At 45.0% G+C, this 27,850-nt stretch overlaps 1 protein-coding gene across 2 annotated transcripts in view; it reads right to left on the bottom strand.

The window, feature by feature from the left end:
• The window catches only part of LOC146789129 (uncharacterized), a 199,598-nt gene that overhangs the window by 10,413 nt on the left and 161,335 nt on the right, over positions 1-27,850 (bottom strand). For both annotated transcript variants that reach the window (XM_085630701.1, XM_085630702.1), the window contains 2 exons: positions 11,221-11,349; positions 2,180-2,437 (listed from right to left, as the gene is read on the bottom strand). In XM_085630701.1, the coding sequence (XP_085486827.1) occupies positions 2,180-2,437; positions 11,221-11,349 (387 nt within the window). The remainder of the gene's footprint in view (positions 1-2,179; positions 2,438-11,220; positions 11,350-27,850) is intronic.

Raw genomic sequence — 27,850 nt, 5'->3', positions numbered from 1 at the left:
GACATTGGCAAAGCCAATAAATAGGTCTCAAAGGGGAGACTTATTGACGTTACCAATGCCTATTTCCATTGTCCTTCACTTAAAAACGTTTTCTCCACTGAAAGGTCAGATACTCTACACCTTCCCACAGTAGTAAACCCTTTAGCACCTGGTATGTATGTGGGGACAGCTGTTGGCATAAAACACTTTATGAATTAGGCCCAAAGTGTTTACAAAGTAATATATTTTAATAAGATGTCCAGAAGAGAGGCTAGTCATAAAAGTCTTCCTAAAGGGACCTTCATTCTAATCGAGTTTCAAGATACCTGAACAAAAGATTGTGTGGTTCTGGCCAACGCCACCTTTTCTCCCTGTCCCTCATATTGTAGAAAGTGCAATGTGTAATGTATAACAATGTGCATTGAAACACTGGAATGTTGTGGGCTCCATTGAGGAAAATCAAGTAGCTCATGGCCAATAATTGTTGGGATTGACCTGCTCCAACAATAAATGTTTGTCTTCCTGTTTTCTCCCTTTTTAATTTAGAACATTCTACCCACAGTGTGTGGAATGCTCTACTAGTATTAAAATCCTTCAGTCTGTGGTTCAAGACTGTATCTCGGGCCAAGGCAAGAGTCGGGGTAGGCCTCTAAAGCAGGTGGTGATGCTGTAATATAGCAAGTTTACATTTGCAAGTGCCCAGCTTTGTTCTAGTCAAGCCTTTTTTTTTTTACCATAGTCCCAATTGGACCCCAAATATAAAACAGTTCTTCGTAGAGCAAAACATGTTTGAGATGCTCCTTCTACAGTAATAATTGTAAGCCACTCAACTGCTCCTTCATCTAGGTAGGCATTTGTTCAAATACTTTATGTAAAGAAAGTTGTCTGCTTGGTACATGGCAAAAACAGGAAGATGGAGAATGACCCGGTAACTCCAAAATCACAGTCGGACCTGAAAGTATTGAAAGGGTTATCTAATTGTGTGAGTTTGACTGTTTGCTTGTGGGATCTTACATTCAACAAATAAGGGGTCACTTGCTTCTTGCATTCTGAAAAATGAAGGTGAAAGTGTGGATTGAGCACTACAGTCTTGGGAAAAAGAAATTTCCACGAATACGCACCACTGACGTGAATGGAACCGGAATCAGGAAAACACGTAAATTAGTTAAGCATTGCTCTTCAAAGGACTTTTACAGCCTTCAGAAGAAGATATGTCGGGGCACTCTATTGCTCGATAAACTACGGAATTATTTGAAGAGATTCCATCAGCAGAATCTTGTGTACTCCTATAGAAAAGAGGCTCCCGTGCTACTTGGGAATTCTGTAATCAAAATGCTGACTGATAGGCGGCTTATTAATTTGATCAGTTCGTCTTTTCATATAAATTAAGAGACATCCCATGTCCCCTTATTGAGTTTCAGTACACCTTGGTCCTGAGGAAGGTGGTTATTCGACTGAAACGCGCGTAGACCATAACAGGTTCTGTAGAAGTGGTCCCTGGGAGCCCAATCCATCGAGCTGGGTGTTTCTTGGAAACAACTCAACCTGCTCTCCCAAAACTATTCTGGGACCCTCCACACGGTCGAAACTCTTTTATCTTGAATGTTGCATGTGTAGTGTGGAACTGTAAGAATGAGGTTTGAATGAGATTGAATTTTGGCAATGAATGATGAGAGTTAGTTTTATTTTATTTTGGGATGTCTAATGTTACATATCATGGTGTGATACTTACAAGAATTAATTTGTGAAAACTTAGGAATCACATATGTCACATATGATTGTATTTTTGTACTAATAATTTTTACAGATATGTGTTTATACAAAAAATATATAAAAATAATTTAATGTACTATAAAAAGTTTTGAAACTTACAACATGTCTTATGTTCAAAATAAAATGCAATGAAATGTGTATGGATAGCTAACATATACTGAGGGATCAGTGGCAGTATAAAACCTTTTTGGTCGTTTGTTAAATTAAATAGGTCGGTATAGAGGTTTACTTTTCTATTTTGTATATTTTTCTCCCTCCCTCCTCTTGGACCTAAAAGTATTGCAGGGGAGGGCCTTCATCCTCTAGGTTGGGAAAAATCGATGCCACAATCTGTGCCGGGAAAATATTCGCTGCATAGGGGAATGCTGCCAACATTTCTGAGAACACCATACAGGTAGAATGCTACACAAACCACAGCAATAGTTACCTGGCACTTCATGGCTTGAAGCTGTTCCTTGAGTTCCGTCACTTCTTTCCCTGTGCCTTTGTTGTCCGTGAAACGAGGTTTGGTGTGTTGAGTAGTAACTTTGGAAATTTTGTGCTTGGGGTTCTCACCGCCTCTAGCTGTCTGGTCTGATGGGTCCCAGAGGGGCACTGGACTCTCGGTGTAAGTGATTCTTTGAGGAACCAGCTGAGTGTGTGTAACTTCCTCTGAATCATTTGGTCTTCTGAGTAGTTCAGTGGTCTGAGGAAGCAGAAGAAAGTACCCAACAGTGAGTGCCAGGTACTGGGTGCAGTTTATGCATTGTTCAGAATTCTTACAAAAATAGTCTCAGTGAAAAGCTAATTTATAGGTAGGCTTCTTTCTCAAGTATCAGAGGTTACTAGGCGATAATCCACTCGCAAACTCAACAATAAGTCTTGGAAGAGACTTCATGGATCACCATATAACACAGTGGGATTATGATTCAAATCTTATTTTGTTTCATTGAATGTTAAAAGTCATAGCCCATGTCAGTCGTCCCACAGAAACCGATGGATTTGACACGTAGGGGTCTATTACGATGGCGGGCGGACATCGCCCCGGGAAATGGGACAGCCGGCTATGTGTGCGGCCGTCTCACATGTGCAATTAGGATGCGCCCACCACACTTGGGGTTCAGATTCCGCATTTTTTGCATTGCCGCGGGCGGTGCGGTCAGCAGCACCTGCCGCAATACCAAAAAGGCATTTGTGCATTTGCATGCACAACGTGGCAGGCACTGCGTGGTGGCTGCCACGTCATTCACATCCTGGGGGCCCGTAAAGGGCCCCCAACTGAGGAATCCGCATGCCTTTCAATGTCAGCGTTGCCTGCTTCCCGCTGACATTGTAATATGGATGGCGGTGTCTAGTAGACACCGCTACCATATTCAACCCTTTTCCGCCCGGTCGACTCGTCGACCGGGCAGAAAAGCGGCGGACGATCTTCCCGTCCGCCGTGGTACCCCCGCCATCATAATATGTCAGGGGGAAATGGGAGGCGGGCGGGGGATGATGTCTGGCGGATCGCCATGGCCATGCGGGCGGTGGCGATCCGCCCAACATCATAATAGACCCCTAAATGTTTCAACTGTCCTCCATGGTTATATCTTCCAACATTACATGCCTTATATACATTATTCATTGATAATTCCCCGTATGTGTCACTTTCTAAAAACTGTTACTCAAATTACAACAGTTACAAACTTTTGTGCGACCATCTGAATTATTTTAAGGATATATTGCAAAGGTTAAAATATATTTTATCTAATAAGTGATGGAACCTGTGATAATAGACTTAAAACAAACAGTATGCCCACCCGTTCCCTAACCAGATTTTTTTAAAAATATATATATACATATATATATATGTATATGTATATTACCTACTGGCGGTCGCCAGTAGGTAGTTATAGTTAGGACCACGTTTCCATAGGAAAACCTCAACATTCTATTTTGAATAACTTTGGCGCCGGTCGACGAATCCTCGCGAATTTCTCAAAATAGGTGGGGCGCTACGCTCCGCTCCTACCCTGAAAGTCTCGGGGGGATTCGTCAAGCGGGGGCTGAGATAAAAGGGGGGTCCCAAAACGCGTTTTTCCCATGCATTTTTCCATAGGACCTTTAGAACGAGCTACAGCCCGAACGGCTGAACAGAATTACTAGAAATTTGGCAGAGAGGTAGTCCCTAGGTCAAGGAAGTGCCTTTTGTAGGTTTGGTGTAAATCTGTTCAGTAGATTCTGAGAAAATAGCCTTTAAATCAATATATATATCTGAGCCCGCTTACGGTACGCTTACCGTACGCTTACCGTACGCTTACCGTAAGCTTACGGTGGCGTGCGCGAGCGCGATTCTGATTGGCTCTTAGATCTTAGTAAACATTCGAATCGGCCGAAACCAGGAAGCGGCGTCCGCCATTTTGTCTCTCGCACTGAGTGTTGTTTATCAAACATGATGGCCAAAAACATGTTACGGGGCTGTTTTGACAACTCCCTCCCACATAGTCATGTTGAGGGAGTCCCCAAACATCCCCCAAGAGCAAAAACGGTTTTATTTTTTTTTCGGCAATTTCGCGGGGTACGCTTACCGTACGCTTACCGTACGCTTACCGTAAGCTTACCGTACGCTTACGGTAAAAAAATAAAAATAAAAAAAACACTATCCACACTTACCCCACCCCCTGTGCTTTTGGTGGCCGCAGGCCACCAAATGTGCAGGGCTTATTAATAGAGAAAAAAACGTAATTTTGGCAACATGAAATTATAAAATCGAAATAAAAAAAACACTATCCACATTGACCTCACCCCCTGTGCTTTTGGTGGCCGAAGGCCACCAAATGTACAGGGCTTATTAAAGTTGATAAAAACCGTGCACGGAACGAACTGCGTTAAGTGGGCGCGCACGCCACAAATGGCGTAAAGTAACTTAGCATTTAAAAAACCGTACAAATTGACTGAAAAAACCATAGGTTTCACACACGTTATAGTTAGGAAATAGCACTTAAAAAACCTTGCTAATTCACTGAAAAAACCATAGGTTTCACACATGTTATAGTTAGCTGGACATTTTACTGATAAAAAACCAATGAAATTCCCCCGTTATAGTTACTGTAGGCAACTATAACTCACGCGACCGTAATCCTCTGCTGATGACATATGTGTCTTTATGAAAAAAAAATATTTGTAATATATGTATAGCTAAAATTTAATGGAAGAAGATATGGGCAAATAAGTGTCTAAATACAGTATTAGCATCAGCATAGGATTGCGGTCGCGTGAGTTATAGTTGCCTACAGTAACTATAACGGGGGAATTTCATTGGTTTTTTATCAGTAAAATGTCCAGCTAACTATAACATGTGTGAAACCTATGGTTTTTTCAGTGAATATATATATATATATTACCTATAGATATAGTTAGGACCTATTTTCCATAGGAAATCCGCAACATTCTATTTGGAATAACTTTGGCGCCAATAGACGAATCTTCGTGAAATTTTCAAAACTTTAGGCCAGCTCCGGTCCGCTCCTATCCTGAAAGTTTCACGGTGATTCATCAAGCGGGGGCTGAAAAAAAATGGGGGGTCCCAAAATGCGTTTTCCCCATGCAATTTACCATAGGACCTTTCGCCGCAGCCACAGCCCGAACTGCTGAGCGGAATTGCACCAAATTTGGCAAAGAGGTAGTCCTTAGTTCAGAATCGTGCCTTTTGCTCAAATGGTGTAAATCCGTTCAGTAGTTCCAGAGAAAATGACATTTAAAATTAAATGTATATGGCCTCGGAGGGTGCACGTACCCTAAGTGCAGCCTAAGCGCACCCTGCCGTGCACGAGCTGTATTTTAATTGGCTGCCAACACTCTGAATCAGGAATTGTTGGCAGCCATCTTGTGCCTCAACCGAGGCACAAGAAACCCAACAAAAAACGTCGCAGAATGCGAAAAGGGGGCAGGGTAGAAACACCCTGACCCCCTAGGCCTGCTCAGGGGGTCCCACAAGGACCCCCAAGGCCCAAAATGTTTTTTGTTTTTTTTTAAACGGGAGGGTGCACCCTGGATACGCGCATCCTGCCGATAAAAAAAAAAAATGAAGCGCGGGCTCCCGTGCTTAATTGGTATTTAGCCCCCGGGGGGCCAAATCCCGGGGGCAATGGATTATATGTACAGGGGAGCCCTGAGGGGCCCCCCAGCCCTGGGGACCACCACCCCCCCGGGGCTTTATTAAATTATGTACGGGGGCTCTCAGGCCCCCCCAGCCCCGGGGACCGCCACCCCCGGGGCTTATTACAAATCGGGTGGGGGGGCTCTGAGGCCCCTCCAGCCCCGGGGACCGCCACCCCCCGGGGCTTCTAACAGATGTGGGAGGGGGGCCGTGCGGCCCCCCTCCTGGAGCCTTGTACAGGCCCTGGGGACCGCCACCCCCCAGGGCCGGCTCCTGCAGTGTCCCGGGGTGCCCACCCTGCCATTGCAAATTGCTTTGCTTCATTGAAGCTTTTCCATATGGGGAGCAGCATTTTAGATGCTCCCCATGTGGAAAAGCAATGCCGGCTCCCGCAGGAGGTGGGGAGCGGGCTGGGACAGTGGGGGGATTGGGGACCCCCCCACGGTCCCCAACGAGAGGCCAGGCCCCGGGGGATGGGGTCCCCGGGGCCATAAGTGGCCCGGTAGGGGGGCCACGAGGCCCCCCTCCCCCATTAAGAAAAATAAAAAAATAAATCAATGGCTGGCCCCGGGGGATGGGGTCCCCAGGGCCTTAAGTGGCCAGAGGAGGGGGGCTACGCAGCCAGTAAGCACCACGGAGCTGCGTTGCAGAGTGTTGTAAAAAGGTGCGTGGCCTCTGAACACCTCTCTGCAACGCAGCTCCCTGGCGCACACTGGAGGTACCTGGTGGACTAGTTGGCCCCCAGGGGACCTCAGGATTGAAGAGGAATTAATTCCCCAACTTAAAACGCGCCACAGGGCGTGTTTGCACACATGTCAACTCAGGCCCCGCCCCCTTCCTTCACCATTGTGCAAATATTCCTCTAAAATCAGCCGAACTACGAATTCTGATTTACTCACCTGTTATCACGAGAGACCTCAGTGCTGCATCTTTGAGCCCAGTACTGATCCTGAAAAGTAATTCTAACCGTACTTCCATAGGATATCATTGCCTGCTTTTTGCGGGAAAAAGTTTCTAAGTGTTGATTTTTGAAACGTAAAAATATTAGTAGTATAGCTAGGAATTAGCATTTAAAAAACCTTTGAAATTCACTGAAAAAACCATAGGATTCAGGCCTGATATAGTTAGGAATTAGCATTTAAAAAACCTTAGAAATTCACTAAAAAACCATAGGTTTTAGGGGTGTTATCGTTAGCTGGACATTTCACTTGAACAAAACCATTGAAATTCCTCCGATATAGTTAGTTGTACTAACTACATCTCGCGCGCCCGCAATCCACTGCTGATGATGTCACATATTACATCATGCATGACATGGTCAGTGACATCACTGATGACATCTCAAATGACATCACTGTTGACATCATCCACGTGACAATCAGATACACCTCATCATACACTAGTATAACCTTTCATCACTCACTGTAAAATACAGAGTGCCAGATTTAAAACCATTGACACACCAATACAAGTTTCTAAACACCCACTCAGTGATTCCTAGATCTATACACACATCTAATCACTTACCTATAGATTCACTCATACATGCTGTCAATGATCAATAGAACACTATCAAATATACTTATATACCTATATCGACATTACACACCAGCACACATCCTAATCACTTATGAAGTCATCCTACACACTTATGCAAACAATGGATCATACTTCCTTTTGCTTAGCTATACACTTATAAAAACACCACTTCATCTATTCATATAGATAATAACTCATACTTAGTGTGTTATAAAATCACTATTACAAGTATAACGTTATCCATACAGTCACTCATACAATCACTGAGTCTTATGTATACTTATTTATATGCAACAACTGACACATACACTGGCTTTTATTTTTCTAGTTTGTTGGATATGTACCATTGTACCATTGAGACATATATTGGCTCATCACCACACCCATAAAGATATTCACTCACCCAAACAACTGTTATAACATGTAGTTTTAACTTCATATACCTACTGAATCAACTATTCACACATCTTGGGCTGTCACACACCCTCCACCAAACCACACACACATTCACACTCCCATACAAATACTCAAGTTAACTAATCAATAACTAATATAGACTTTCACGTAGCTAGTAACCAACTGGTGCAGCAGTTTACACAACAACTGACAAAGTGATACAGATATTCACACAGTTTAGTCACTATCCAATATATTTAGTGAGACACTATAAATTAGTCAAGTAAACAGTCAATCACACTGCTACTAAATCCTCTATCCAGATATTTATATTTATATATCCACTCATTCTTCAATGCAAATTGCTATATATATATATATATATATATATATATATATATATATATATATATATATATATATATATATATATATAATACATATTTAAATAACTAACCAAACCACATTCACTGGATGATGCCATCAGTGATGTCATTTGAGATGCCATCAGTGATGTCACTGACCATGTCATGAATGATGTAATATGTGACATCATCAGCAGTGGATTGCGGGCGCGCGAGATGAAGTTAGTACAACTAACTATATCGGAGGAATTTCAATGGTTTTGTTCGAGTGAAATGTCCAGCTAACTATAACACCACTAATGTTTTTTTCAGTGAATTTCTAAGGTTTTTTAAATGCTAATTCCTAACTATATCAGGCCTGAAACCTATGTTTTTTTTAGTGAATATATATATATATTTTAACTCCAAAAAAACAAAGGTTAAAAAACAGTTATAATTCTTCGATGTGATAAAAAGATCTGTTTTTGGTTTTTTTAAACTTAGAAATTCACGTACAAACAAGGGTTAAAGTAGCGTTATAGTCAGGTTAATATGTCAGTGACAACATTAATTAACAACAGAAATTCCCCAGTTATAGCTAGCAGAGCTAACTATAACTTGCGCCCCTCCAAGCGGTTTTTATGACCTCACATGTGATATCACTAATGACATGTTCTAAGACATCATCTATGACATTACTGATAACATAACCCACTCATCACAGGCAGTCTCTACAGAAGAGATTGCACTCCAATAAATCAACGATTCATTCACCTCCATCAAACATTTCAGATAGTTTTTCAACATGCAACTGTAGAGAAAGCACACTATCAGCCTGGAAAATAGCTGGAATGGTGTTCCATACTACTAACGTGGCATACTAAAGGGCGTGGCCAAATGAGCAGAGCTTGTAGGTGAATTGGTGTCTTTGCATACTCAGCTGCATTTAAAAGAGAGAACTGAGGACTCAACTCTCAGCTCAGTCACTACATTCACCTCCGTCAAGTAATTCGGATTGTTTTTCAATGTGTAACTGTAGAGAAAACACACTGACCATCAGCTTTGAAAATGGTAGCAACGCCGTTGCATACTACTAACATGGAAGGGGAACGGCCGAACTATAACTGGTGAATTTCCAATGTTTTTTTTTGTTTAAAACATTACGTTGTCACATGAAATTCTCACCTAACTCTAAGGTTAACTTAATCTTTGTTTTTTTCTGTGAAATTCTAGTTATTTTAACGTAAAGTAATATTTATTATCATACATAAAGTGGCTTTTGGCTGTGCGCAGCAGTGTGTTGGCAAAGTCCGTGACCGGCAAGAAGTTGGCCGCAGCCCCTGCAGTCAACCTCTCCGCAGCACAAAGGCCATGCCTGGTGGATGGTTGGCTGCAGGGCCTGGCCCCAGGCTTTCTTTTAATATAGTTTTCATTACTGCATTTTGTGGACTGAAGAACTTCAAAACAAAGACTCAAAGACATTGTGTAAAAAAATAAAACCAACATGTCTTTTAGTCTTTTTTTAAAAACCTTTCAACCCAGTATACGCAATCATAAAATCCAAAACAAGAGGATCTTGCTCTCCAGTTGAAGAGCACAGAGCTCCAACTAGAAATGCTTTCAGATATATGGTAAGCTCTCCTAGGGTCATGGATTTAATGACCCAGGAGACATACTTTTCTTTAATGGTGCTGGGGGGGCTGCTGGACTCCCTACAGCCCCCAACAACATTCAAAAGGGCCTGGTGGAGCCCTTCCTATTCTAGAGTCGCCACCAAACTCAAAAACATATAAAAAATAAAGCCCTTGCAAGGCATAATGGGGTGCTCTTTCAAAGGAGCAGTGAATAATAAATATTATCAATTTTTTTTTATAAAAAATTTCTTTCGGTGTCCTGGTGCAGACCCGGGACACCCATACAGTAATTGGTTTTTTTAATGGGAGAGAGTATATGGCCCCCCCGATCCTTTTCAGGCCCCTGGGACCTCATCCCTCAAGGCTGTATTTTTATAATAAGGGGATGGGAGTGTGTGGCCCCTGGGACCCCATTCTCTAGGGCCATTAAAAACAAAATAAGAGGAAATGGGTGTGTTGCTCCTCTCCTGAGCCACCCATGGGCCCGGGAACTCCATCCTCTGGTTTTGGTTTGGGGTGGACTACCTGGTACACTGCAAGTGAGCTGGCCTCGGAAGCGAAACCAGCATTACTCAATGAACTTTATTCCCATTTTGGATATGTGTTAAAAACCTTGGATGCTTCTGTATGCTACAATTCACCTTGTCTAATTCACTTTCTGACTGACTGTGCCCAAAAATTGACCAGAATTCCAATGCCAGATAGAACGAATAGCCTTTTGTGAAAGGAGTCAGATTTTAATATTGGGGGAGAATATTCCTCACAGGTTTGTACAAGCTATCCTTTAGCTTCTCTATTCTGAGAAGCCCATCTTTAAGGATGTTCTAACCCAGGGACCATCTCACCATCTCTTGACATTTAGGAGAACATTGAAGACCAACCAATTCTGAACAGGACTTTTAGAGATTTTGCAATTGCCTGTAGTTTCCCTTACTGGTCTTTAGTCCTTGACAAATGGCAGTGATTAATTGACTGTTCTCTGATCTGGTCATCATAACTATTGCATACGATGGGCCTTTCACAAACATCTTAGTGTGACTCGGCCATTTGATGTGACACCCTTGATAAGGATCTCTTGTAACCCTACTCGTTGACTGGAGCAAAGTTGTGGGGTGCCATGGGCTGAAATAGCTTTGGTTCCACAGTCTGGAATAATGATGCAACTGGATAAAACTGAAAGAAAGAAGAGGGCTGTTCATAGATGCATGATTTGGGAGGAATGTAGGAATCCCAAAATATAGAGGATGAGAAACACTGATGCTGAGTATTGGGGTGCTTTGGCATATGTGAATGAGAACAAAACAATTGCAAAATAGGCATTTCAAGTTTGACATGTACAGAGCTCCATTGGCTCAATGATAGAATATTTTGATTACACAATATTGCTTGTAAAACAATATTATTGTTAAAAAAAAAAGGTTCCAAGATGGCTTACGGCTGGATTTCTCCTTTCGCTGCTGTTAGTCTGGTGCAGTTTACCCTCCACATGCCGGATGTATTCTTGCAAGTGCTGGTTTTTCTTCAGCTCCTGAAGAAGGGTTTGTTCATAGTACTCTCTCTTGTTCTATTGAAGAAGAGAATCCAGGTAAACAAATCATTATTTGAATTCAATATGCATTAGTCATTCTAAACTGATGTGTATGCCTCATATACTGCAGCCTAATATGGCTATAATATTGGTCCTTCAAAGGTACTGGATGATGGGACACGGCCAAGGACACTGACTGCCCGTTTTATGCCATCAGGTACATTCTTCCTTAAGTAGCTCTAGTACATTCTCTGTAAGTAGTCAGCCTTGGTAAGAGAGACAGGACTAAGTTATGGTTGAAATTGTAATTAGCCTAACAATCTTAATGGGTCAGTATCCCAAATTATTATTTTTCAGAATAATATCCTTTACTATATGAATAATAACCCAGATTGCATGTAAGAACTGTGCTGAACCATGTACAAATGAGTTTTTTAAGCCTAGATCCAACACTAACTGAGATGGGCTTATTGATCAAAAAAATAATGCCATATCAAGCTACAACAAATATTTGTAAATACCTGACCCATACGCCCTGAATCTCCACACATTGGAAATACGCTGGGGCAGATTTACAAGCCCCTTGCAACACTTTTGCGCCGCCGCTGCTTTACTTTTTTTAGACGCGGCGTTAAATATGTGTCACCTTGTAAAGCCCTGCGCCACATTATACGGGAAAGCCTGGTAAAAGGGACACAGTTAAATCTACAAAACTTCACTGAGCCACTTCCAGGTTGCCACTGAGTCAAAACCCTACGCCTGCATGGAGCAGGCATAAGGAGTGACACAGTGTTTTAAGAATAGGCCTCCCCATGCTTTGCTGGAGTTGCGTCGTGCTTGTAACACGACTCCAGCAATGCGTGACTATTGCGCCAACAGATGCTTCTGAATTCAACACATGTCAATCTTTGCGCCATGGTGCGCCGTATTGTAAATATGGCGCATTAATGGTGGCGCAAGGGTTTCGTACGCAGGCACAGGGAAACTGACGCATCTATGCCAATGCGACAGTTTCTTGTAAATAAGCCCCTATGTACTTTGTATAGTGCCTTAATGTCCATCATTGCTAGTTCCATGCTACAAAATATCCCACACTTAAACTAAAAAAAGACTTGCAATTGTGGGAGAGTCATTGTATGATAGGGCTGCATTGCTTGAAACAGATTTAGCCTCAATGCAGGACAGAATTGTCAATAATATTAAATGTGAAATATAACACACCAGCACAAATGAGTTTCAGGATTGGATGTAAAATGTCGAAAATAGGGTATCTAGGAATAATGTGCACATTCTAAATATTCCAGAGTTATCAGAGATGGGGCAAGAATTAAAGATTTATATAGTTAATCTAATCTAGATGTACAATTTACATAATGATGATGAGATTGGCCTGGGAGCTGAAATTCCAAAAGTGTCTTCAGACCCTTATAGGCTCACTCCAAAACAAGACAAACCTAGAAACATCTTTGTTAATTTCTACATTTTTGGTGAAAGAAAAGATTTTTAACTGAAATACTTAAACTACAGACTAGAGGCTGTGAATGCTGAGACAAAGGATGGCTGAGTTTAGGTAACTGGGAGCAAATGTGCAAAGAAACTGTCCAGCTTTTTTGAAAATCATGTACAAAACAGTGCATTTTATTTGAACAATGGAGGCGGCTGATGCTGTTGTGAACTTCATTAATCCGGCATAATAGTCACAGCCCCTAATGCATACAATAAATACAGAGGTCAGTAATAGTTTTAGAAATTTAACGGGTGGGGAAAGAGAGAGGGGCATATTCTCAAGGAGCTAACACCGAGTTAACGGCACTTTATCGCAGCCAAAGTCGCGATAAAATTACCGCCCCATTCACAAGCTGGTGCAAACAGCCCATATCACCAGATTTCCTGCGATAGCACCCTCAAAAAATATCGCCATGGATGACCCCAGCAACTATCACTAATGAGATGCAGAGTAGGCGTTCCCGAGCAAAAAGCCGCGACAACACCTCTCCACAACATTCTCAACGACCAGCCTGATCTGCAATGAGAACACAAAACAGGCGATAAGGCGCGTTAGCAGCAGGAAATTAACACCTGCTCTTACCTGGTACAAAGTCAGACGACAACCGGCAGCAGCCAAGGGAGCACAGCTCATAGCCAAACATAAAGAACAACAGATGCCCCCGAGCAACTGAACATGCAGCCCGGAGCACCAAGAGGGCAACAACACACACACCCACCACGGACCCCCCGTTTCCCCCCCCCCCCCCGAGAAGGAGAATGCACATCAACACTACGAAACCATGACCCAAACAAATCGCCTGAAGTCACACAACCACAACACCTAGTATACAGGTGTGGCCACAAAAATGGAAACACACATCCACAGCATATAAACAAAACAAAACCTTTATTACAGATGAAACAAATAAAAACAATCATGAAGAGGCACTTCGGGTTTTCTCCGGACCTTCCGTAAGTCACAGCCTGCAAGACAGAAAGACAGATAAGAAGGTGTGTCATGCGCCCATCAAAGGATAGAGAGGGCGAGCGACAGAGAGAGAGAGAGAGAAAGAGAGAGGGAGAGAACAGAGAGAGGGAGAGAGAAAGAGAGAGAGAGGGAGAGAGAAACAAAGAGAGAAACAAAGAGAGAGAGAGAAAGAGAGAGGGGGATGGAAAGAGAGAAAGAGGAAGAGTGAGAGAGAGAGAGAAAGAGAGAGAGAGAGGGAGAGAGAGAGAAAGAGAGAAGGAGAGAGAAAGAGAGAGAGAGAGAGAGAAAAAGAGAGAAAGGGAGAGGGAGAGAGAAAGAGAGCGGGAGAGAGAAAGAGAGAGAAAGAGAGAAAGAAAGAGGGAGAGAGAGTGCCGACACTGCAGACCCAGGCCCCACTGCTCACCTGCAGCCACCGGTGTGTGTCCAACCACGTACCGGCACACACTGCAGTCCCCCAGGGCACTCATCTGAAACAGTTGCCAGAGACATGAATAGCAGAGTCCATACAGTAGCACCCGCCATCACCGCCCCTGCGCACTCAGGCTGCTGCACCCCAGCCCCTCCTGCGGCCCAGCGGAGACTGCCCACCCCTGCACGACCAGGCCTCACTGCTCACCTTCCACCACCGGCGTGTCTCCAAGAGGGCCCACCACCTGCCGGTTGGAGCTCCATGCCTGTGGCCCATGACCATGGCACCCTCCACATCATGCAGCCGGGCACCATGGGCCACCAGGTAACACACATGATTCTGGGTCTTGAATTTCGCAATGGCAGAGAAAACATCAGTGCACAGGGCATCATCGCAGGCTGCACACCCGCTCAGCCCAATAGGTGCCACTAACTCTGGGAACCGCGAGGCGACGCCACGTAGTGGGGGGCACACACTGCCCGCTGGCTCACGCCTACACTGCGGTCCAGCAGGGCTCACACTGATGCCACCATTTCGGAACACCCGGACAGCGCATAATCGCAGGCTGCACACCCGCTCAGCACTGAAGGTGCCCCTATCTCAGTGCACCGAAAGACACTGTCCCGTGGCGGTGTGCCTGTGCCTGCCGCAGTGCATCCGGTGCCGCCAAGTCTGTGCACCGCTAGCCATGTTCCCTTTATGATTGAGTCCCGTGGTGCGGACACCATCATGTCACCACCGGCACTGGGCAATGTGACGTGGCAGGGCCCTAGGACCTCTCGCATAACGAATACCCACACGGAAACACCCATTTGGACAGTGGGAATGGCGTCCAGCACATGCACCAGGCCCTTTTTATTGGCAGGGTCACATATCCTGTGACGCCAGTGCTGAATGGGTGAGGTGTGGGTGTGAACCAGCCGTGAGGGAGTGGCTGTGGCATGCGGACAACAAGTCCTGTAAGCTGCGGACAACTAGTCCTGTAAGCAGAAGATCCCTACAGGAAAGACCTGGGACATGTAGCGTTGTCCTCCCCCCCTGAACGTGAGCGGAGTGGGCTGGCCTGGCGTATGCCAGTCCAGCGTATGGGTGTGAACAATGACCCCCGTGGCTGTGTTTGCGTGCTTCTGTTTTGGCCTGGACAAGGAAGTAACAAATGCGTGTTTCCCCGTTCTAGTGTCGGTGCCACCCGGCACGCAATCGGCAATGTGTCACACTGTGACCCAAGTCCCACAACATGAGCAACATGGACGTAAGGTGCAATCATTGACCCTACATGCATTCATGCCTCCACACTTCCAAGATCATAGACATGACACATCGTTGTGAAAATGAATGTTTAATGCACATTCAATGGAGTGTTGTAGCTGGAGCAGTACAGGGCCATACACAGCCCACCTTGCAGCGTTGGCCCATGGCGGGCCAGCCAGAGTCCTTCTGTGAATGACATGTTCCTCAGTAGAGGAGGAGTTCAGTCCACAGTCTGATATCTGTGTCGTGGGTCAACAAACAGAATATGGCAGTCCATTCCGAGGTCCAAGGTGAGTGTCCCAGAGTGCATCGGGGGACAGTGGAAGGGGATGATGCTGAGGGCAGAACCAAGCAGTAATAGGCCATATGGCGGACATGGATGCTACAGCTTCCTTATGACCATAAGGCCAGATTCATCCGCATCTTCGTCCTCTGCTGTTTCAGTTGCCTCATATGTGGGTGGTGGTGTTCTGTCTCCAGCACTGTGTGGCAGTGACACCTCAGGGGCCGGAGGTGGAATGTCCACCGCACTGTGTGGCACTGACACATTAGGGGCCGGAGATGTGGATGGAGTGGTAGCAGCAGCATGCATCGGCGCCAGGCCTTGTGGCATCAATGCCATGAGAATGGTCTTTATGGCATTGAGGGACCCAGCTAATTCTCGCTGGTGTGCAGCTGTGTCAGCCGCTGTTTCCGCACGCTTACGCTCCCTGTCCTCCATGAGCCTCCGCAGGACTCCCAACTTCCGGGCGAGCTCCCTGGAGCCACTATGACTGGACAGTCGTTCTTGCCTCTGAGTCAGGACCCTGGCGGTGTCGTTGGAGAGCATAGAGCGGACTGTCGGTGTCCGTTAAGGACTGTGGGTGGTCCCTGATGGGACTTAGACACTCACGTATGGCGTCTAGTTTGTCTGCCATGTGGTCGAACCCCACCTGCACCTGTTCAGCCAGCTTCTCCTGGCACCCCAACACACTGTGTTGGAAGGCCATGTGTTGGTCGCGGGAGTCCTGGGAGGCATCTGTGTTGGTGGGTGCTGCCTGCTGTGTGTACTGTGCTGGGTGTGGGTTCTCCTCGTAGCAGCTGGGCTGACCTGCTCCTGGAAGTGAGCTGTTGGAGGGCGTCGGAGTTGAAGGTCTGGTTGTCCTCTTTGTCATCAGAGAAGAGAGGTTGGGACTGCTCTGCAGGAGGTGTTGAATTTTCCTCTGCAATGTGAAGGGGTGATGCTGTTTAACATTGTGTCCACATGTATGTTGACGCATTGAACACTTTTACATGCAGACTGAATGACAGTGTACATTGTGACTGTTTGTGGGGAGCTGCCTATGTGATGTGGGACAGTGGACATTTCGACCACTTCACGGATGTGTTTGTACTTGTACATTGTCAACTCACATTTCCCTACAATGCCATATGTGATTGGCCAGTTACAGCACAAAAGTGGGACCAGTTGTGTCCCCTGTTCTGTTGTGGACGTGTTGCGGATTGTGCCACATCGTTGTCAATGTTGTTGTGCTCTGCATGTGATGTGTGTGCCGCTTTTTGGGGGAGTCGCCCCTGCAGCTCTGAGTTGGCTGCCCCTGAGCCCTTACATGTGGTGTGCCTCTGACTTCTGTGCTTCTACAGTGCTGGGATGTTGCATTCGTGGGTGCATTAGTATCTTGGTGGGAGTTGGGGGTCTGTGGCATAGTTTGTCTGATGTGCTGTGCTTACTTGTGCATGTGTGCCATTGTGCCCATCTCCCCCTTTGCCCCCAGCCCTGGTTGTTACTCACCCTGTTGCTGTTGTGTCTGGTCCTGTTGAGCAGTGTACGGGCCCCCATCTCCTGCTACCGTTTAGCCACTGATGACTGTGGACACCATTTCCTCCATCTCTTCCAGCTCCTTCTGTGGCGCTGGACTGCCACCTCCAGTCTGCATTGCTGCCTTCCAGTTGTTTGCGAGCTTCAGCTTGGTTTTGCGCTTGACATCATTCCAGCGCCTCTTGACCTCGTCCATTGTCCTCTTCAGCACTCCGACTGCATTCACCTTGTCCATGATGGTCTGCCATATTCCATTTTTAGTTGCCAGTGACACAGCGGAGGTGACGAACAGTAGTTGATGGTGTTCTATCACCTCTGTTATCAGGATCCTGTTTTCCTGCGGACTGAACCTTTTCTTCCTACTCTTCTTCTCCTTGCCCTTCCCTGACCCCGAAGTCCCAAGCTGGTCCTCTGGGGTGCTTGTGGGGTGCTGGAACTTCTCTGCACTTGCTCCGGCTGACTCCATTGTGCTTCGTTGTTGTTTGGCTTTTGTATGTGTTTTGTTTCACCTTTTGTAGTGCATTTTCCCGCATGTCGCATGGGGATTGCAGGCCTGTGGCTGGTTTTCACTGATTTTTGTATCACGATTGGCGTCATCGCCGCTTTTTTGAGCGTTGGTGTTTTGCATTTTTGCATTGGTTTTAACGCGTTGGTTTGATGCGTAGTCGTGGGACTATTGCATGATGCCGCCAACTTGGGAGTACCACGTTGACACAGAGTTATTTTCCCGCGATGGACTGCGATGTGGAGAGTTCCGTTATGCTACTTTTACGGTAGTTATCACACGTTCTTGAGAATATCCCCCAGAGAGTGTTCACTGAATGTATGGTGGTTGAAGGCTTACCCAAGAAGGGCTGGCTGACAGTTACTTTTGTGGTGAAGCAGTGCAAAATAAAATTATAAACATTCCTTTATTGTCACCAATAATTATTACAGTTTTTATAAATATTCAGGCCCAGATTTATCAAGAGCATGCATTGCAGGCAAGGTGACGCAGGTACAACACAAGCCTTAAGTCAGATTTACTCTGGCATTCAGAGCCACCGTGCATGGCTCTGTGTGGCATAGTAAATATGAGAGTTACGCATAGCAGCACAAGTCGCTACCTTGTGTTACTCGGCGCCAGGAAATGCAAAAAGAACAGATGATGGATGGAATTCTAAACAAATCAAACATTCACCCCCAGTCACAGATCTGGGCTAAATCCACATTTTTTATTTTCTCGCCGTGCCATTCCAGTTTGGACCCAGCCATATGCAAATCAGTCTTTACCCTGCTCCCCATGGGAACAGTCCAGCTGGAACTGCCAGGCCAGGTCCTTCCTTGACCAGACACAAGCATCCTGGCACCGGTTTCAGGGTATCACCCTCTCATCAGCCAGGCTAGCTTGAATCTGGAGGCATAGTGAGAACGTGACCCACGTCTGGGCATACCAGTCACTGCCTTGTGTTACTCTACGCCAGAAGGCATTAAAGGGTGGCGAATAGGTGTTCCCACACATCCACCCATCTATTTTGGTGCATTCCCAGATTTACTATCACTAGTAAACCTGGGAATGTGACAAAATGCTACCCCTTCGCAGGAGAGGCGCAACGAGGTGAACTATCTTTATTTCTCCGAATTTTGTTTTGGCTTTCTAAGTGTGCTGCATTACACAACATAATTAGAAAGAGGAAAAGGCATCTAAGGATTGTTTTTGTGCAGGAAGGTGTCAGATTGGAGAAGGTGAACAAGTGTGCCAGTGCAGAGATGGGGCAGGAATGCGCCATATGTTAGCAAATATGGTGCATTCTTGCCCTCTCCATTTGACGCAGCACTGCAAGTTGTCTTGCTGCCTTGTGCTGCGTCAAATCTTGATAAATCTGACCCTCAGTCTCTAAACTAGTCAAGATAGTTATAAAACGCAGACCAAAATAGCATTTCTGTCTGGGACGTTAATGGTCTATGTAATACTTGAATGGTCATTAATGGTCTATGTAATACTTAAATGGCCAGAGCAATAATGGAAGAAATTAGAAAATCAGAGACCAGTGTGACACTGTAACAAGAGACCCTTTATTGGCATAATTCTAGGTGTAGATATATTACTCATGTGTTCTGCTGGGGCTAAATCGACATTATTGGTTGCAGATACCCAGGGTATGTGTCATTAACTGGTGAAAGTAGATTTTCATTAACTTTATCAGAAGAGTAACTTTAGAATAATACACTTGTCCGGCCTGAGAGTAAGCTTGTTTTGAATTGGGTTGCCTTGCTGCTCTGCTCCCAAAATGTTATTCACATCCCTGTCTGGGAAGATCAGACAAGTCTATTTTAATGACCTATGTAGAGTCGTTTGTGCTGGAGAGGAGTGGGATCTGCTAAACCTACTTATTACACCTCCTCTTTGTCAATAACATACATGTTGTCTGTGTTCCCGAAGACAACGTCGAAGGACCTCTTAGTTCCTCAAATGTTTTACCCAAGAAATAATGGGAATGGAGGTAAGTCTTTACAAAGGCACAAGAGGTACCTTTCTGTTTTTAGATCTCGGCTAGACCGAGCATGCGTTGTCTCAAAGAGACATGTTGTATATACTTTGTGGGCTTTAGCCCACTAATAGGCTTCCCATTTGCTGTCTCCGTCATCGCTCTCATATACTTTCTCCCCATTTGTCTATGACATGAATTTGTCATGCCTCTTCCTGTGTTTAGCCCTCCACAAGAGTATGGACCAATTACACTATCCCTTCACTGCTTCCAATTTAGGATCTGTTTCAGGAACTACATTTTTCTTTGTTAAAGAGCATTTAACATGAACGCTTGTGTTTTCACTTGTTGCTCCAAGCTCATCTGTAAACAGGTGTTTTTTTTTAAGCAAGGAGAGCTTAGGTGATTTGCCCAGAATCACGGGATGTTGAGCCTCCCGCCGAGACTCTAACTTGGTTCCCAAGCTTCAAAGTCAGCCGCTCTAGCTGTTACGCCATATGAATCATAATGCAAAGAAAAACCTGGACTGGACTAGACTGGCTACTTGCACATGGGCCGGGGAAACTTAAAATCGCTGCACTGAATGGAATTGTAGTCGAATCAGTGGGTTGCTACCTCTCACTACACCCCTCAAACTAGAAGAACACCAATAACCTTCCATTGGTTTACACTACCAGCCCCATTCACGTTTGAGGTTGGTGGCTGCTACACAGAGGTTATACACAGAGGAGCGACAAAGTACTTCCCTTGTGTGCGGCTGCCATGAGAAAGCCACAGTCTTTGCCCAGGAGGCCAGTGAGACCCCTCTCCTCTTGCTGCTGAAGCTGGCAGTAAGAGGCGCTGTGGAGCGGAGAGACTGGGAGCAGCTAAGGATCAACTCTGGGATCATATCTGGTAGGCCACCAGCACAGTATACACCTATAGTACACCCACAACAGTAGCAGCGACTGTGTCTCTATACAGGCACTCCGTCCAAAGGTTTACCCCAGCTCCGTCCACGTCCTTGACAGCCGCACATAAAGACTGACTGGCGTTTCCTAAGAGCCCCCGGTAAAATACATCAAGCGCTCTGCGTGCAAAACCCAGAGTGGCGGCTTGTGGGTGAACATCAGTGTTTATCCTTGACTAATACGTGTCCCTGTCTCAGCGTGTGGGAGAATCTGTGTAAGAGAGTGCTGGGGATTGACTGCAGGCGGTTGAGTATGCTGGAACACTGGGCAAAGAGGCCCTGGACAAGGGAGGGGGGCTTCAAAGTCAGCTACTATTTAAACACCATTGTCAGTCTCTGCTAGAAGTTTAAAATCTGAGTTTCCAAGTCGTCAGAATATGTAATTGGTTGCAATGTGCAAATGCCTTTTACTTCACATATACACATTCGTCAGAAAAAAGGAGCTGTAAAAACACCCACTGGCATAGCCAATATAGGACAAGCATTAATGTGCTAGCATATGGAAAAAGCATTTGTGCCTGTGTATTGCATGTGTTAGCCCGTTAATGGCAGCTTTTTGGCGGTCTGGCAAAACTTTCATTTTTTAACAAGAAAACATAGAGGGAGAGAAAAGTTAATGAAAAACTTGGAGAAAAAGATGGGACAGTCAATATAGTGATAAACAACTTGAACTTTACATGCATGCAAAATCAAAAAAGACAGGTTGATAGATCAATGGGTATGTCACACACGGAAAAACATGCACACGAATACTGACTAAAACACAAAAAAAAGAATTCCGCAGTTTGAAAAAAGCAAAAATACAAATGTATTCTGTGTGCTACATACGTATGAGACAAAGAATTTTGTCAAATGATTCAGGGTATCTTTGAAATGTACAATAATCTCTTATGTATTGCATTCCAAGCACTCCATAAGAGGTGGAATGATAAACTAAACACCCAGGACAGTAATACTTCTTTGTGTTGTGCCAAATCTTCTATGTATTTTTAAATAATTAGTGACAGTAGTTATTGCAGACTGATGCATTGCCAAATCAGAGTTACTGAATACGGCTCATCTGTTCCACATTCAAAATATCATACATGTCCCAACAAGGGCAGTTCATTAGTATTAATATTATTTTAATGGAGTGCACATACTTATACATAATTATACAAAGAGGCCTATATTTCAATGTGGGCAGAGCATTTTTGGATGTTGTGTTATTTATTTTTTATTTATTTATTTTTGTGTTTTATAGAGCGCGAACTTGACCCGTGAGGGTATCAGAGCGCTTTACACGGTATACAGTGGTGACCAAACAACACGTTTTAAGTGCAGAAATATACAAAATCAACAAAGGAAGGCGAGGCCGGGGTGCTGAGAACATAGGAAAACAGGGGGATACAGGTGTATGGTTACAATCATAGTTAGAGTCAGTAAAAACAAAGGTCCCCCATATTTTTGTCGGGGAGAATTGGTGATCTGTAGAAGAAGCGATAGTCTTAGATTCAACTGGCACAATGTGGTGGTTGAGGGCAGGCCTTAGACGAGGAATTTACCCAGGAGGAAGGATTTGGCCTCCTTTTTTAAACGTACTAGAGAAGGGATTCTTCTGACGGCGGGTGGAAAGGAGTTCCAAATTTTTGGTGCCGCTCCGGTGAACGCCCTATTGTAGGTTCGTTTTTTCTGAAAGAAGGCAGGTTGGAGTAAGAGGTTTCTAGCGGACCGGGAGTTCCTGCTTCCTCCTGATACCACAAGTTTCTGTGCCAGATAAGCGGGGGAGTTTGTGTATAGAGCCTTGTGTGTAATGCATGCCAGTTTCAACTGGATTCTGGCCTCAAGAGGGAGCCAGTTCAGCGCTTTCATGTGTGGGGAGATGTGGTCGAATTTCCTGGTGCCTGTGAGTAGTCTGGCGGTCGCGTTGAGGCAGGCTTTTAGAGGTGCTAAGGAGATCTTGGGTAATCCTGTGAGGGTGGAACAGCCATATTCCAGTCTAGAGATGACTAGTGCTTGAACTGCCATTTTTAAGTCAGGAGCATCGATGAAAGGTTTCAGCTTCCATAGATAGGTCAGGTGGAATCTGGCTGTTTTAGCCATCAAGTTAATGTGGTCTCGCATGTTCAGTTTACAGTCGAGGATTATGCCCAGTGATTTGGCAGAGTCCACAATGGTTGGCGGGCAGTTCAGGGCTGTGATGGCCTTGATCCATATCTAAATCTCCGGATTGGCTTTTGAAGGGGAGATTAGAAGAAATTCAGTTTTCTTCGCGTTAAGTTTGAGTTGGTTATTGGCTAGCCATTGGACAGTCAGTTTTAGGGTCTCATTCAGTGAGAGGATCTCCTCGAGCGAAGAGATATTGATGTATATTTGGGTATCGTCCGCATACATATGGTAGGAGATGTTGGGGTTACGAAGAATTTCAGTGAGTGGCTCTAAGTAAAGATTAAAGAGGGTGGGGGACAGGGTTGAGCCTTGGGGTTTCCAACCGTGACTGGGGTGGGAGCTGATAGGTTGCCGTTGATGAGGAAACTCTGGGAGCGGTTGTGGAGGAAGGACTTGAACCATTCTAGGACCACGCCATCCAGACCCATCCTGACTCTAAGGCGTTCAAGAAGTTTTTCATGGTTGACCGTATCGAAGGCAGAAGATAGATCAAGGAGGATTAGCAGGCAGGTTTTGCCTTGGTCTGGGGCTTGGAGGGCATCGTCCACAATGTGGAGCATAGTGGTTTCAATGCTGTGCCCTGGTCTGAATCCAGATTGGAAGTTATCAAGTAGGTGGAAGTTGTTGATGTGCTGACTTAGTAGCTGTTGTACACACCTCTCCAATACTTTGGCTAATAGCGGGATATTGGAGATAGGTCTGAAATTGTCTGGGGAGGCTGGATCCAGTAATGGTTTTTTTAAAATAGGGAGGACTTGGCCGGCTTTCAAAGGGTCCGGAATCGAACCCTGCTGGAGAGAGGCGTTGATTATTGTAGTCCAGCAAGGAACGATGGATTGGGAGGCCGCAGCAAGGCAGTTGGAAGGTAGTGGGTCATTAAAGTGGTTATTAGGGTTTAAGGTAGAGAGGATTTTGGAGATGGAGTCTTCGTTATAGTATTTGAAGTCAGTCCAGCGGGCTTGGTTTTTAGGTGAGGCTAGAGGGGGTGGTGCAGAAAAGGGGGGCAGGTCAGGAAGGGGTTGAGAGTAGGTGGCGGTACTGAGTTCAATTCCTAATGCTGTGAGTTTATCAGCGAAGAAGGAGGAGAATTCCTCTGACAATATTAGAGATTTGGGGGATTCTTTTGGTGTTTTGGCCAATTTATTAGATTGGTGTTTTACCAGTTCAAAGAGCATGTGGGGTCTATTCTTGGCGTTCCCCAATTCCGATCTGAAATAATCTTTTTTGGAATTGAGGATGTGCTTGTTGTAGGCGTTTCTCGCATGGCGGAGAAGTTTTAGATGCGTAGCAGAGGGGTGTTGTCTCCAGATTATTTCAGATTGCCGTAGGGATCTCCTCTACCTATTGAGGGAACCAGTGAACCAAGGGTTTCTGTTTTTGATTTGTGTTCTTTTTATACTATTTGTATAGTGTTTGTATCCTTCCAGGAAGCTGCTTCGAAGCACTAAGATCCAGGTGAACTGTGGGATGCTTAAGTGAGATGGTTTCACTCCTTGTGTCAGCCTCTGGTTACACTGCCAAATATAAAACCAGCAAATAATGTTACCGTATCACACTACCTTTTCTCAGTCAGTAATTTCAGACACTTTGGAATAATAGAGGTGACAGACGCCATTTAACAGGGCAGGCAGGGGCTATTGGGCCTCACACTTACGCTTGGGTCATTTGCATCTGGGTCTGTCCTACTGTGGATCTGCAAACTGAGCCAAGTACAGCTTCTTCATCACTTGACTCTCAGTGGTAGTAGTGGCGAGCAGTCACAGCCTTCTTAGGGAGGTAGTCTGGGGCGCAGAAACTCAGATCTCAGCAATTACTTAGCTGTGCAATAACTGATTGCCTGACCCAGCACTTTACTTTAAAAAAGTAAAGTACTTTAATTTATACACTTAAAATGTAATACTATATAGGAACTTATAGCAGATATAATAACAACACACTGATGCTTGGGTTACTTCACCCTGGATTCTGCCGACCCCTTTCCCGGGTGTCCCCCTTTTATAAGTCTAGGCAGGTCCCCCTAGGATTTAGAGTTTCTATTCGGCATGTATCAAGACTCAGGAGCGGATTGGTATGTTAGCACTCAGTTCAATAGAGTTCAATTTGATTTACTCCCATCACAGCACAGGTTTCTGTTTTCTCTTTGGGCAGCTGTCGAGGTCCTGCTACATGTGTCTCTCTTACCTCCTACTTGTGAGAGGAGATGCGCTAGCTGTCGGCCCACCTCATGATCCTGGTGGGCTACAGTAGACTACAGCAGTGGGGTCGCCGCCCAATATCCTTGAAGATGGATACTGGCACTGATCATCCGCAGACTATCACAGCAGGAGTCAGACCCACTTCTGGGTCTTCTGGTGAGGTGTAGCAAATGGTCCGCCATGGGGTCAGGAATCAAAGACTCATGATAGCATCCATGGGCAGACTCTTCAAATGCGGCAGCAGCGTCCACCTTGGGCACAGTTCTTGGTTGCTGTGCAACAATCTGGTCACAGCGGTGAGTTCGCTTCCACTTCAGTGACACAGATAAAAAAGGTCTGGTCACAGGTATGGATTTACAAAGCATGGTAACTTGCACCATAACTCTACATGCTAAACCAACGACCGGAACAGTAGTCCATTGCCATTAAAATTAGGGCTTGCTTGGTGCGCGTTTCCATGACAAGCCTAGGCCTCTGGGCGCAGTCTAGTGTGAGGGTGGTGCCAAAATAAATAAAAATCAGGAAACCAGACACTCGCAGTCGGGCACTCTGGGAAGGGGAATATGGCTGTACACCATTTAGAGGACATTCTCATCCCAACAAGATATTCAACTGTTATTCATAGCATTAAGCTTAAGGAGAAAGTAGCTTTCTTAATTCATACACCTCTTTTGCATGCTTAACACATTTTAGAAACTTATGCTCAAAGTTTAGTGCCTGCCTGTTAGACCCAGTTGCTGCATGGTCATTTAACTACAGACAGCGAGCTTCCAAGACTGATTCCAGCATCTGGTCAGACTGGTACTACAAGAAGACAGGCAACTTGTCCATAGAGGGCCCTGTTCACAAAATTATTTCTGGTTGTAATCATATGTTTAGAGCTGGAAATGCCTCTATTTATGCATGTCAGAAAGTCACAAAAGGACTCCCTGTAGCATACTACTGCAGATTTCTAGTGTGAAGAAATACACAGTAGTAAATCCCACTCAAGGAGTCAGAATGGTTGTTCATTTGCCTTGAAAGTTTGAGACCACCCACCAACATGTACACTTGTGGGGATTCCCAAACTCCAAACTGACCCTTTACCACCCTGGAAATGGTGGAAAGTTCCACAGCCTAAGGCTGGAGACACTCTATTTCTAGGATAGAAAAGAGAGTGGGTCACCCTGCATTTGGTGGAGGTATAAGCGAAGGGCTGTCTGCATGGAGAAAACTGGGTGCTTTTGCATAGGACCTTCCATTCTGCTTGTTTGGAATTCTACAGTATGTATTTTTCCGCAGAGGGAAGTAGGACCCTATGGTCAGCCGCGGTCCGTGCAGGTAACAGCGGTGGGGCGGTGGGGCCACGTGGGGGGGGGATTTCGAGGGACGATGCCAAGGAAAATTAAATAATAAATTAATTTTTCCTCGGCATCGTCCCTTGAATCACCCCCCAAGTGGCCCCACCTCTGTTACCTGCACGGACCGCGGCTGCCTATGCTATATGTCACATGACATTCCCTGAAGAAGGCGTGAAGCCTGCACCTGGCATTGTGTTTCTGAAGTGTTTCTCAATAGAAAAAACTTGTAAAAGTCAGATGGGGATGTAAATCTCCACCCGCACGTTCACACTTTTTTTCATGAATACGGCTCAGAGTGTCTCGACCCCTGCACAAAACAGATCATATATTACCCCCATCATTGAGCTCAACCTGCTTGTACCTATCTTGGTCCTATTTATAATCCAAAAACTAAAATAGAGGGTATGCACAGCTTCTGGGTTCAGGTCTTTTTTTAGGGTCCAGCCAGTGAGTGCATGTGTGAGCGCATGCGTCTCGCTTGCGAGACACTGTTGTATACAATCGATTTCGACACTTAACTGAAGTGTTGCTTTTTTGCATCATAATGTCCCTATCAGTCACATGTATATTTTGTTAATATGTATAGCACTTGTGCACCATTTAGTCATTTCATCACTTTCAGTGCGCCATCACTAAATAGGAGTACTTTGTCCTAATATCGATACCGTGAATTGTAAATCCTAACCACTGCTTTAGAATAGGATTACTTGTGCAAATGGAAATAAATGCACAAATCGCATAATAAACCTTACTTGTCGAAAAAGGTTTTTTGTAACTATTGCCGTGGAAGTCAAAGGCCACACTTCCCCCATAGGGACCATCTGCGTTGATACCGGTATGAGCAGTGGTGAGAGATGGGCGAGGCCATGAAGCGGTGCTTGTGCTCAGAGCCCCGCCCACCCCACATGCACTGAAGTTATCCCCCTCGCCAATGGTATCAATTCACCCAGGAGTAGTGGAAGTGTCAGCACTCACATTTCGGCCTCGATGTCCTCACAGCATTTACTTCTTGTTCCTGCTACTGGCATGCTTCCTGCACCAGGAGTAAAAAAGCACATGGCAGGGGTAGCAAAGGACAAGCAACAGCTACCCCTACTTGACTTCTAAGCTTCTCACAAGTTACCATAGGGGAAAGATGCCTGTGTGAGAGGCGCTATACAGCTCTTCCTCACATCTCTTGAAAACAAGATATTTTCAAGAGATGTAAATATTTGTTTTAGTAGATGTAGAATGCAACCATGTGTCTCGCAGACACCGAAACCTGGAATTCCATCAGATAACCAGGGAATTAGCATCGCTCTATCAATTTATGATGGAGAGAATCTGCAAACCGAGCCCTTTGGTGGAAGGGATATTCAGTTTGGGCGTGGACAAGAAAACGTGCAGTTATTGTTAAACTCCTAGTCCTGCCCCAATCTGTAAATAACAAGCATTGGCAAAACCTATGAGAGCTATTGGCTTTGGCAATGATTTGTAGGCATGCTGCACAGTAGTGCAGATGCT

The sequence above is a fragment of the Triturus cristatus genome, chromosome 10 (assembly GCF_964204655.1).
Source record: "Triturus cristatus chromosome 10, aTriCri1.1, whole genome shotgun sequence".
Lineage (NCBI taxonomy): Eukaryota > Metazoa > Chordata > Amphibia > Caudata > Salamandridae > Triturus > Triturus cristatus.
Note: the sequence above shows the minus strand (reverse complement) of the source record. Positions and strands in the feature narration are given on the sequence as shown.